This window comes from Simochromis diagramma, unplaced genomic scaffold (assembly GCF_900408965.1).
Source record: "Simochromis diagramma unplaced genomic scaffold, fSimDia1.1 OVJJ01000553.1, whole genome shotgun sequence".
NCBI lineage: Eukaryota > Metazoa > Chordata > Actinopteri > Cichliformes > Cichlidae > Simochromis > Simochromis diagramma.
Window position 1 is genome coordinate 2,899,890 of NW_024387095.1, and position 12,820 is coordinate 2,912,709.

The window sequence follows — 12,820 nt, forward strand, 5'->3', positions numbered from 1 at the left end:
GTCAGGGCTACAGGTCGCCAGTCGTTCAATGAGGAGATGGTGGAGGATTTGGGTACAGGGACGATGGTGGCCATTTTGAAGCAGGCTGGGACTACAGACAGAGAGAGGGAAAGGTTGAAGATGTGCGTGAACACTCCAGCCAGCTGAGCCGCGCATGACCTGAGGACGCGGCCGGGAATCCCGTCCGGACCAGTAGCTTTGCGTGCGTTCACCTTCCTGAAGCACCTCCGCACATCCTCCTCAGACACAGTGTGCGCACTGACGTCATCCGCGGTGCGCACACTGTCCAGTCTCATGGTGTTCGCTGTGTCGAATCTAGCGTAGAATACATTTAGATCCTCACACAGAGAGGCCGTGGTCTGCGGTGTGCTGGTTTTCCCTCTAAAGTCTGTGATCGTGTTTAGTCCCTGCCACATACTCCGAGGGTTGTCAAACTGTTGCTCCACCCTGTCCCTGTACTCACGTTTGGCTGCTTTGATCGTCTTCCGGAGTTGGTAATACTGACCACTCTACAATACAGGCCTGAATGGTGCATTTTGTGCATTATTCAACACAGTACAAATATCTATAGCGGTGCTATTAATCCTTATAGGACTGATGGGATACTTTCAGTAATTTATGTACAACTTGTCAGCAATCTACATTATGTGTAGTGGGGTGTTTTCATAATGTTTCATTGCCTTTACTAAATAACGACTTCTATCAATCATTCTCTGTCATTCTCAGCTAAGGGTAAATGTATTGTTAAATATATAAATGATCATTTTTACAGTTTCTGAGCCAGGAAGCTGTGCAAACAGGTGAGGAAGTCTATGCATAGTGGAGCATATTAAAAAAAAGACAGCACAAAATCATTAAAAAAAAAAGGTTTGTTTGATTTGTTGACGTTTGTCTTATTTTATATCCCTGTAAAACACCTCTTAGGCAAACCTCTTATACTGGGCAGATTAACCAGCAAGAATTTCCCTGAAATTCATCTTTCTGTTTAAATATTTCCATTCATGGGCTTTTTGCTCTCCTATTCCGCTCTTTACTGAGTCACCACTCTGATGGACTTTCTGAAAAAAACAAACAAACAAACAAGCGGATGTAATGCCAGGAAACACTGGCAATGACTTGAGACTCGGATGTTTGGGAAGGGAGGGGGAGTTTCTAGCTGACCTTGTCTTCAACACAAACTGCCCATGAACACAAACAACCAGATAGGCAGGAAAACGTGGGGCTGTTATTTGAAAAATGATTGCTACGAATTCATCAGCTCCTCGGGTGTAAAGTCATTCTGGAGCAACACAATGATTCACTTTTGGCTATACACTGACATAAACATCTATGGCCAGGCAGTACACTGAAAGCTTACACGTCAGACAACCTGTTTAGTTAGTTTGAAGTGTCATCAGTTGTTCAATGTACTCTGCAGCTTAAGCGATTTACGATCAGCACCACATAGCAAAGCCAATTTAACCCTTGGTTAAGGCTTCATGTGGAAACAACAGTGCAATCCAAATTATTAGAATGAAAACCACCCATGGCAACCACTTTTATACATTTATGCTACGCTTTGTAGAGGATACAAGACATATATTACCTACCATGGTATCCATCAACTGCAACAGCAACTTTGCTTGGACAGCAATGACTCACAAACAATGTAGAGGACCTAGAATATCCAACAGAGTGTCCCAACCATAGCTAGCTGTAAGATGACAATGACATTACCACCAAAGTCACAAACTGCAGACCAGTGGTCCCCAAACAATATACTGGGAGGCAAGCCTAGCTGTGCTGAAGGATTTTTTTGTCATGTGTATTGGTACAATATTCAACTGCACAAAATAATAATGAATTAATTTTTACTATTATATCTGTATTTTTATGGGCTCTTTTGTCAATACAGAGTTAAATTTTACACCCTAAAATATTTTTTTCCTAAAAGTATTCACAGTTAATTACCAGATGGTGGGAATTATTACAGCGTGACACGTGAAAGGTCCCCATTGTTAGCAACTAGGAAAGAAACTGCAGGTGTCATGCAAGATCCAGATGCTGTACATGTGGTAAGTAACATCATCTAATAATAATAGCAAAAGTAGGTGAATTTCACAACATGTTACGTGCAGACACATGGACAAGAACACAGGTGTGTCTTTAACATTTTCAGCTGCCTTTTGTTCAAATTGAAAAATGAAACCTGAACACGTAATTATATCAAACGATGAAAAGTTTGGGTATGCCTCTCTGTGAACCTAATTAGAAGAATAAGAAGAATCTCTTTAGCTCCTTGACCTACTTTTTATGCTAATGGAAGCTTAGTGAAGAAAAGATGAAAAGATTTCTTATGAGAATTTCCATCAGGGTATAATTCACTATGAAATAACCAGATATTATTGCCTGCTGGTCGTGTTTTTAGTAGGTGAATTTGGACCACAGTGTCATTTTTCATTTTCTCCTTGGCAATGGTAATTGTGAAGGCAGCAATGCAGCAGCTCATGTAGATACGATGATCTCAATGCGGTCTTTTCATCGCAACAACAAAAACCTACGCAGAAGTGAACTGTGAGAGAGCATGCTGAGTCTAAGATGAGCTTTTGTCATCGACATATGAGGCTGAATGAAACCAAAAGATCTTCACTAGGCTTAAGATGGATAGCCTTTGATGTTAAATGACTTGCAATTTTAGGTTACAAGGGGTAAAAAGACCAGCAAGTAATATGGACAGGGCTGTTTGCAGAGGTAAAGTAAGGCCCTGCAACTTAAGTGTCCTAGATTAGCCCCAGGTACATTTCTGACCCAGACACGATTGAGCAAGCTAGAGGTGAGATATGACCTTTGATTTAAAACTCACTCATGAAGGTAAATGTCAGTTCTGGTTTATCAGGACTGCCCTGTGGTACATTTCCTGGGTGGTATTCAGTATTCTGATTTGACACAATAAATATGAATTGTATTTATTTCTAACACATGCATGCATGGAGACATTTTGTAATTGGAGCAAGTAGAATAATATATGTGCAGACAATATACACTTAATGCATCATTCTAATTTAATTAGTCCCAAAAGTAACATGTAGTATGCCTGCAGCCTCTCTCTTTGTCCCTTCTTGTGCTTTGGTGTGTGCCTGATGGCAGGAGTGGAGACAGGTGCACCACAACCTGAGCACAGTCTCGCCAGCTGCATCCACTTCCTCAATCAGTCCCACTTCCAGCAATCAGCTCTGCCACCACCACTGACTACAACAGACGCTGCTCATGCAATCATACTTGTTGGATTTATATTTTATTATTGTCATTTGTATTGGGAAATATCTAACCATATATACTTAGAGGTGTATAATCGATTGTGTAGTGATAGGATGTGTGATCCTTAGTGGTCAGCAAAGACTGTTCTGGCATCCACACCTACATCCTGGGAGTATGGGAGAGGTCGTACCTTCTTTTATTGTTTTATGGTAGGATAAACAAATCTATGTCTGTTTTAGTCTAAGTGCCTTTTGTTTAGATGAACTGCTGGACTTCCAGACCAGCAGGTTTAGGGAAGTCCTTTATGAGGTCACATCTTGACCCCCCCCCACCCACCCACACACACACATACACACACACACATACTTACACAACGCACAGGCAAGGTACTCTTTGTTTGTATGTATACGTCATATGTTAATGAACCTATGTATATTCATGTAACCTCAATAAAAGAGCAGTGTTACGAGGGAGCGGACAAGAGCAACTGGGGTCAAGCGAAGGACCGGCGTTTGTCCAGTTGGTCTTCCTCGTATACGAGAAACATAAAGAACTTTGCCTGCTTGTGTCTTGCTTGCTGTGTAGTAGAATCGTCTTGAACGTTCCAGCGAATAGGTTTATGCTACAAACCTATCAATACTCATGGCTTTCTTTTTCTGACTGGGGTAGACAAAGTTGGCTTTACTCCCATTTTTGTTCCCTGTGACCAGAGCTGCGTTAACCTCTACTCATAGACATTCTGGCTCATCAGCCTCAGCTCTTATGCTACAATCGCACTAGAGAAAACTGTAGTTGGAGTTTATGTCATGACTGGAATTATTATGACTTTGTGCAATTTCTGATCTTGTTGCCTTTCAAATCATTGGTTCCAAGATGGGAACCAGGTATCACAGTCATGTGCTGTCTTCAAAGCATCAAGACAGTAATAAAACAGCAATATGACAGTTAGTCTAAAGGCAGTCTGAATTGGGTCAAGTTGTCAATTACACGTAATCTGTTTGTGATACTGATTAAACTTCACATTTCTGTTGCCTTCTACATGCACAGAAAGTCAAATCCTGAGTACAGCCAGGATCTCATATATTTGAACCTGAAATTTAGAAAGTCGTTTACAAATAGAGATGTAGTTGCCGCAATTTAACATCAAAACCTCATAGGTGCTCAGCATCACTGATTTTTACAACCAGTTGAGTCAAGTCTTCTATTGCAAAGATGCACATTTCAGACGAGTTTCAGCACTCATCAGCACAGACTGACTCGAATGTATTGTAACATGTAGGCAATCAGTCTGCACCAAATCGCAACAGCAGTTGCCTCAAAGCTTACTATATTGTAAGGTAAAGACACTACAACAAGAATTAAACAGGAGTTATTTCAAACCCTTGTGACGGTCAGTCTGAGTCAGACAGAGATTGTTAGAAGATAGTTTGAGATTGAAAGTGGATCAGCATGCATCACTCTCAATCTCTGTGCAACTTCTTGCAACTGGGTGCTGAGTGCAAATTATTCAGTGCAGTTACTGGGCAAACACCATTTTTTTTCTAGTCACAAGGAGATTACTATCCTATTTTTACTCTGGTGTGAGTAACCTTTTAAAAAACATTATAACCACACATTAATTCACTATTCATTCATCCTTTTTACTTTGCCTTTGTTTGATAGCTGTAAAAAAAAAAACACCTCAGAAATTAATGATTAAATAAATTATTTTAATTAATAGGATTTTTTTCTGTTCAAACCTGAGAAATTGAATGTAATCAGTTGAATCCATAATCTTAACATTAAAATATATATAGCAAAGAAAACGTTACAATTCCTTAAGAAAGAGGCTATGCAATGTGGAAGGCATGGTACACACTGGGTAAGTTGACAATTTTGTAGTTTTTATTCAATCAAAGCTAAAAATATTTTTTTCTGCTATTTAAATTAAAATGATTAAATAAAAACCCCATACATGAACATAGCAGAGACAATGTGATACTATCATGTGGTATATCTAGTGGTTATACTTGGATCCTTCCAAGCTCACTTTCCCTCAGTCTGTCCTCCTGTGCTTCTCAGCCCAACATCAACCTAATCTCAGCCCCAGGTTCCAGTAGTAACTGTAGCCTTAGCTCCTGGTCACAGACCAAAAGGCTGCAACTAGACTGGTCTTTATACTGGTCTGTAGACTGGTCTTAATTTTGCTCATAGTATACATCAGAGTTTTAACGAAAAAAAACCAAAAACATTTTACCAACAAAAGGGGGCATACCCCTAGCCCAACTCAAGTCTAACCTATAATGAAACCAAAAACATCTCTTAATCCTGTCCCATTCAAGTCTCTGTGGGATGCATCTACTTGACATGTAGCTCCATTTCTCAGGGAGGTTCATATCAGATTTCGTGGAAGGTTAAAAATAGTTTCTAGTTACATGGTAAGTTACTAAATAGCTGTAACAACTATAAACTAGAAAATCCGGAACTCTTTCAAGAAATCCTATCCTAACAAACAAAAACCAGACTGTAATAAAAGTTTTAAAAATTCTCTTTATATTTTTCTCATTTTGATTGAGGACCGAGGCATGAATCTTGAAAATGTTTAATTCTTTGGTTGTCTCTTGTCATAACACAGCCAAATGATAAGTACTGTTCTGAATAAAGATTTTGTCTCCAAAGTAACGAGACTGTCTTATTTGTTGAGGCAGAGTGTGCTGTTGAGGAAAAGGAAACAAAGCAACATGTTTTGAAAAATTTCTGTTGCTATATTGTGCATCCACTGAATAGCTCTGCTCTGCTTGAAATGGAGATTGGACTTACTGTCAGCTATTTGCCTCTCACTGAATCCCAGGTGTAAATAATAGCACATCATTCTTATAGAATATGCATAAATAGCACATCATATCCATTTTGACTACTAACTTTTACACCATTTAAATGCCACATGAATAGATATAAGCTAGGCAGTTATACCTCAAGACTACATGCCATAAAATAGCACACAAAAAGTAAAAAAGAAACAAATGCTCAATACAATATCAAATGCAAGTCATTTGATATTGTACTGAGCATGATGAATGCATGTTATTCTTACACCATTACAATACACCTGGTAAATCATGATATCATAATATAGTAGCTGAAATCAATTCAAAGCCTACAGATGGCATAAACAGTGAAGAGAAGTGATAACCTCCTCTGAGATTGCTCTGAAGCAGAAATGTTCAGTCATTTACTCTGTGTTTTTATTAAGCTAAAGCCCCCCCAGATATATCAAATGACCTTTTGTGCGATCAAAGAACTCTCTTAAATCACTTGTAAACTAACACTCTTTCTAAGTCTGACTACTGGGTAAAGACACCCAGGGGCTTTCTGAGAAAAGTGTCTGTGCAGTCTCCATTCTGTGAGCATTATTGGGTTTTTTAAAAAAAAATTTTTATCTGACAGGAAGTCTGAGCTGTAGCAGTTTAACAACAGGAAAAAATGACCAGCACTTTATAAAGAATATGTGGTGCTGTTGTGAAACAAAGGAACGAAGCTCGAGGGCATTGCTAGCTGACAGATGATCCAAACTCATGGTTAAATTCAATTCACCAAAAGAGTTTCAGGGAAATCAGATGTTAACGCCTTCTCTCTCAGCTTTATCTCAGCATCACATCTGTGCTTTATTTATAACACTGGAAACTATTGTATGAAACATTAACATGTTCTGGTGAATATTATTCTCCTGACCTGAATTATAGCCATTAAAATGCCTCAGTTTTCTGCTGTAAAAAGCAACAGAAAACTGAGGCAAAAACATTGTAACTGCTCGGAGCACTTTCTTGCTTTTTTTGTCAGAAGCACATAGTAGTTAAATCCTTGTTTGGCTGGAACAGTTGTGTAATAGTCATCACAATTAGCAAGAAACCTTTCATAATAATTTTCAGTATCAAGTACTAGCATCACCCAGCTCCAAGGACAGTGACTACCCAACTTCCAAAAATGGCCTTTGGTCAGTCATAGTCATATTTCACACCGTCTCCTACATTGTCTCATTTCTGGCTTTGTCACCAGGATTGATAAGAGCTGTGCTGACATCACCGTGACTGTATGAGTAGGTGAGTGGGTAGCCGGGTTCCCCCAGGCTTCTCAGGCAAACCTTTGTTCTTTGATGGCACCAAATGGCGCAGTTAAATCCTCCCCAGCAAAATTAGTCCCCTCAGTATCAGCTGACTTAACCTAATCAGTGCTGCCTGGCCCTGGCACACTGTGAATGTTTTTGCTAAAATGTGTTTGTATCAAAGGCAGCGTGGTTTGCACTACTTCCTTTTTAGGGATATTCTTGGACTAAAATGTCTTATGGGTCATTTGTATTGTGCCAAACAGATAGTCCAGATAGTGCTTTTCCAGATATCAGGTTTCAACTGAAAGCACTGCCTTACTGTAAGAAAAGGAGCATCATTTAAAGTTAAGAAAATGCAGATTATTGTTGGCAGGCAATTTTCAATCGCTGAGCCACATTACGCCTTTGCATCTGAGGGTGATCATTCATGTAAGACCAAAAGGTCACTTAAAAAAAAAATACAAATTGATTTTGTATAAAGCTGCCAGCTGGGAAACCATGGGTCCTGACATTTATGTACAGGGTGGGCCATTTATATGAATACACTGTAATAAAATGGGAATGGTTGGTGATATTAAAGTCCTGTTTGTGGTACATTAGTATATGTGAGGGGGCAAACTCCTCAAGATGGGTGGTGACCATGGTGGCCATTTAGAAGTCGGCCATCTTGGATTACGTTACATTGAAACCAAGCACACCATTGTTTTTCTTGTGACATTACCAATAAGTTTGATGTGTCACATGGCCCTCTTCCTATTGAAAAAACAAAAGTTGTATCCAAGATGGCCGACTTCTAAATGGCCACCATGGTCACCACCCATCTTGAGGAGTTTGCCCCCTCACATATACTAATGTGCCACAAACAGGACTTTAATATCACCAGCCATTCCCATGTTATTACGGTGTATCCATATAAATGGCCCACCCTGTACATACTGTTTTGACATGTACCACCCGCCTAAAAGTTTTCAAAGACTAAACACACCCACATATGGCAACAGCACTCCCCAATGGCAGTGGCTGCCCCACGGCCGGGCAGTGTACGCTGCTCCACTGTTCAGGAGTACAACAAAGAGCCCAAGTCACTGAGTCAGCCAGCAGACTCCCCCCGGGACCTATCGCACAGGATGCAAAGGTTCAAACCCAGTGCCAGACATCACAGGACAACTGCACAGGTCCCATGTGTTTGCCCTGAACAGAGTGATCAGTGTATAGTCCTGCTGATGTTCAGTAGTTCATAGCTATGTATCACTGTACTGCTTTTGCTAATAACTACAGTTATTAACTCTTTCAAAAAATGTCACATGAATTAATAGTTGGTGTTGTTCAGAGAAGGAATTGTAGAATTATTAATTAGTTGTCAGGTTAACCTCATGTATGTCATGTCTTGATGCTGTACCTTAATTTATCAGTTCATTCTAAGCATGTAACAGCTTAATAGGTCTAATAAGATTCCAGGCTGATATGTGATTCCTTGTTAAACAGTAAAAAAAACACACAAAAAAAAAAACACTTGGAAGCTGAATATCCTTCTTTGTATAATGGTTTTTATTTGAAGTGGTTTAAAATACTGTTATGGTGAATCTAGCTGTTTCTTGGGAATTCACAAGTGACAATCACCACAGTGGGGTTTTTAATCCTAGGGGGAGGGATGTTACCAGCAGAGGCTATTGCATTTATCACACTGCCCTTGTGGGTACTCAGTTCCTTGAAACGCCCATGGCTGTAACCTTACATAAGTAGCACATTACAAAGTTCCAACTGTCAGGAGGAAACCCAGATTCTAATATTTGTTCTATTGGTTCTAGTTATAACACCAGTTATGTGCCTGTCCTTTTTTTTTTTTACTGTAATATGAATATGACAAACAAATCCCAGATAAGCAACTCCCAGCTTGCCATATGGGAAACGGTCTAGCTTCAGCTTTATTGTGTCCTGCAGTTGGCAGTACATCCACCCTGCTTTCAGGAAAATATAATTAAACAGAGTGAATATCACATTTCCTTCCCATAATGCCCAGGAATGAACACCTTTATCTGCCTCATAAAGAGTGCAAAGTGTGATTGTGTTTGCACCTAGAGGGCATTGAATCAGGGAAAAAAACAAAGGAGGTGTCGAGAATCAATTTGACAAAACAAAATTTTAAAAGGACAAATGCCAGTTGAACATTTTACTGTCAAATTAAACCCAGTGATGTGCAAAAGAGTTTCTGTGATGCTGGCAGTCACCTGTGCAGTGCCATGCTGCTTATTATTATTATTATTATTATTATTATTATTATTATTATTGCATTTAGCAACCTATTTTATTTCAAAGTCTGTTATATAGTGGACTCAGTGTTGGGGAGTAACGGAATACATGTACCGCCGTTATGTATTTAAAAAGGGGAGTGGAAAGGTACGAGTTGTCATCAAGCAAAAACGGGAGCTGGAAGCATGTAAATATAATAATAACCACTGCAGCCAAGAAGAGTGCCTGACGAGCCCAGTTGTAAGTAAGCTATTAAGACTCGACTGTAGACTGTGTTCGTGTTTTCCTCCGAAACAATAAGTTCCGTTGGAGCAGTCTTTCAACGCCTCTCTTTGTCTCTCGCAAGCAAAGTTGACCCAGACAACAAAGTAAAGCTATTTTTCGGCTATGAGCCCAACACGGAACCCGCCGTATTAGTCAGAGGTCCCTTTACTCCGGGTTCGGAGCCGCGGACCTTCAGTAACAGTAATAAATCACAGCAATAGTGCATTCAGCATGATAATATATTAAGTAATCCAAAGTATTCAGAATACGTTACTCTCATTGAGTAACGTAACGGAATACGTTACAGAATACATTTTGGGGCATGTATTCTGTAATCTGTAATGGAATACATTTTAAAAGTAACCTTCCCAACACTGAGTGGACCTGATGTTTAGTCTGATGGAGTTTACAACAGAGCTGTATATCAAGAATACATGAAGTGATCAGATTTGATTATTATTATTATTTATTTTTTAATCTTCTGCTTGTGAGAGATTTCTTGCTGGGATTCTGCTTTCACTGAACTTGGATATGTTTAGTGTGGGTATAGTGTGTTGTTTTTCTTTGCATTCTTTTTTCCTTTTTCTGTTCTGTTTTTTAGTCTTTGTGGAACAAACTCACATGAATGTCAGTGGCAATCTGCCCTAATGACTCTTTAGGCAAGAGCCACAGCTCGCAAGGATGTGATAAGACCTATGAGAGACCCACAAAAATAAAAAGCTTTTTTCATTTGACCTTGAAGCCTGTTGTATTATATGAACTGTCATGTTAAAATGTATGTTCCCTTGCCCAAGACTATTTTAAAGGCTGTCAATAAAAACTAATTTCACAAGCACCAGTCCTCTCTTAGCACTAAATAAATCCATGAGCTCACCACCTCCAACACCAGATGTGTTTTTTCTACTTGAACACTGATGTTTTTTGTTTTGTTTTGTTTTGTTTTGGGGTTGCTCATGGAAGAGGCAGAGTGGTTTGTTTTGGTTGTGGCTGGTTAAGGGAAATACAAGAAAAACAAAGTGGAGAATATCAGTAGCATTTATCTTCTGACAGTAATTTCCCAGCCTTGTCCTTGCATATACTCTCTCTCTCCCTCTCTCTCTCCCTCTTTGTGATTGGCTGAGGTGGCTGATGACACATCACAAGCAGGGGCGGTTGAACTATAAAGCCTCTGTACTCACTCTCTTCAGATACAGACAATCTCGCTCCATACTGAGCTTTACTGAACAGTAATTTGAGCACCACAAAACCGAAACACCACCCCTACCAGCTCCAACCTGCTGCTATGTGTAAAGGACTAGCATCACTGCCTACCTGCTGCTTGGAAAGGTATATTAAGCTTCTTGCAAACACTGATGTTTGGGGATTTGGATTAGATGATAGAGAACAGCTTTTTCTTTATCACTGTACATCTGCATGTGAGCATCTGAGAAGCTAAAATACAATGTAAGTTTTAGGTTGTGCAAATCTAGATGGCTTGTCAATAGGTATGCCATCAAGGTCTTGGTGAAAAATGTAAATAACCTGTTTTCTCTTTCTCTTAGGGCCAAGGAGCTGAAGGCAAGGCTGGGAAGTGTCTTGCAGATCCCCAACTGGAATCTATCCTGTTGCAAAATAGGGAAAAATAAGTAAGGCTCACATATACAATATAATACTGCAGGGTGCATTTATTGCCATTGTGTGTTTGGTCAAAATTCCAGTTTGAATCTAATTGAAACTAATGCTTCATTTGTTTTCAGGCCAACCCTGGAGGAATGCCTAAGGTGGAAAGAGTCCTTTGAAAAACTTCTTTCCAGCAAATGTAAGTAAAGTCTCAGTTTGTTTCTTTTATTGTTCTGTGCCATTTTCACAAAAAAAAAAAAAAAGTGCATTCAAATGTGGGTAAATTGTGTGGATGCACATACATACACATTCATCCACTCTGGGTCCATTATGTGCAATGAGTAATCACATTTCCTCTATTTCTGCAGATGGACTGTATGCCTTCACAGCCTTCCTTATGTCTGAGTTCAGCGAGGAGAACATTGCGTTCTACTTTGCCTGTGAGGAATACAAACATATCAAGTGTCCTGCCAAGCTAGCTACTAAGGCTAAGAAGATCTATGATGAATTTATCGGCAGCGAAGCTCCCCGGGAGGTAAGTAAATGCCAAATCTCAAAGAAGACGTAGCCATAAGTGGTCAAAAAGAGACTCAACCTAATATCTTGTGTCCTTTTTTTGTAGATTAATATTGACCACGAAACCCGTGACATCACCAAAGCCAATATGCTGGCCCCCACACATTCTTGTTTCGACATGGCCCAGCACAAGATCTACATGCTCATGGCCAAAGACTGCTATCCACGCTTTCTCCGCTCTCCAGCCTACAGAGATCTGGTGTGCCAAGCCAAGCCAAGCACCAAGACCAGAAATCTGCCCCAACAGGAGAAGAAGGCTTGAAATCTGTCGATGAGCCTAAAAGGGATTTGTTAGCGATCGCCTTAAGATTTGAGAATGGAAGGGAAGTCTGGCACAAGGTGCTTCATCGTGAAGCATGTGCTAATACTGGTACAGATGCTGAGTGCTACATGAGAGCAGCTGTGGATGGGCCTATAGCGTAGTAGCCATCACTTTGAAGATGGCAATAGAATGAAAAGAAAAAAAGGAAAATGGAGGAAAGCTGAAGGCTGATGCCTGAAAATGGACTGCTGTCGATACAGCTAGAGTTTGGAAAGCAAAGTAAAGAAAGAGTTCTACTAAACAGACTGAGTGACAATCAAGCAAGAGGCCAGCACATTTGGAAAATGCACTTTTCTTAGCCATTAGGCAAACTTTTGTAGTTGTGACGTGCAATGTCTGTCAAACTTGTTCACTGTATGTATTTGTATGGGCATGTGTGGTCCTTTATGATTTTTATGTATTTACCTGTATGTATATATTGCATTTTTAATCAAATATGGAAAATAATGTGCAGTTTAATTTATACTATAATATTTATATGACTGTTT

General features: G+C 39.7%; 1 protein-coding gene across 1 annotated transcript; it reads left to right on the forward strand.

The window, feature by feature from the left end:
* Positions 1-11,004: 11,004 nt before the first annotated feature.
* rgs16 (regulator of G protein signaling 16) lies at positions 11,005-12,551 on the forward strand. The gene is made up of 5 exons (XM_040046481.1): positions 11,005-11,161; positions 11,377-11,460; positions 11,572-11,633; positions 11,803-11,969; positions 12,057-12,551. The coding sequence occupies exons 1-5, from the start codon at positions 11,118-11,120 to the stop codon at positions 12,270-12,272; spliced, it is 573 nt and encodes a 190-aa protein (XP_039902415.1). The 5' UTR covers positions 11,005-11,117; the 3' UTR covers positions 12,273-12,551.
* The last annotated feature ends 269 nt before the right edge of the window (positions 12,552-12,820 follow it).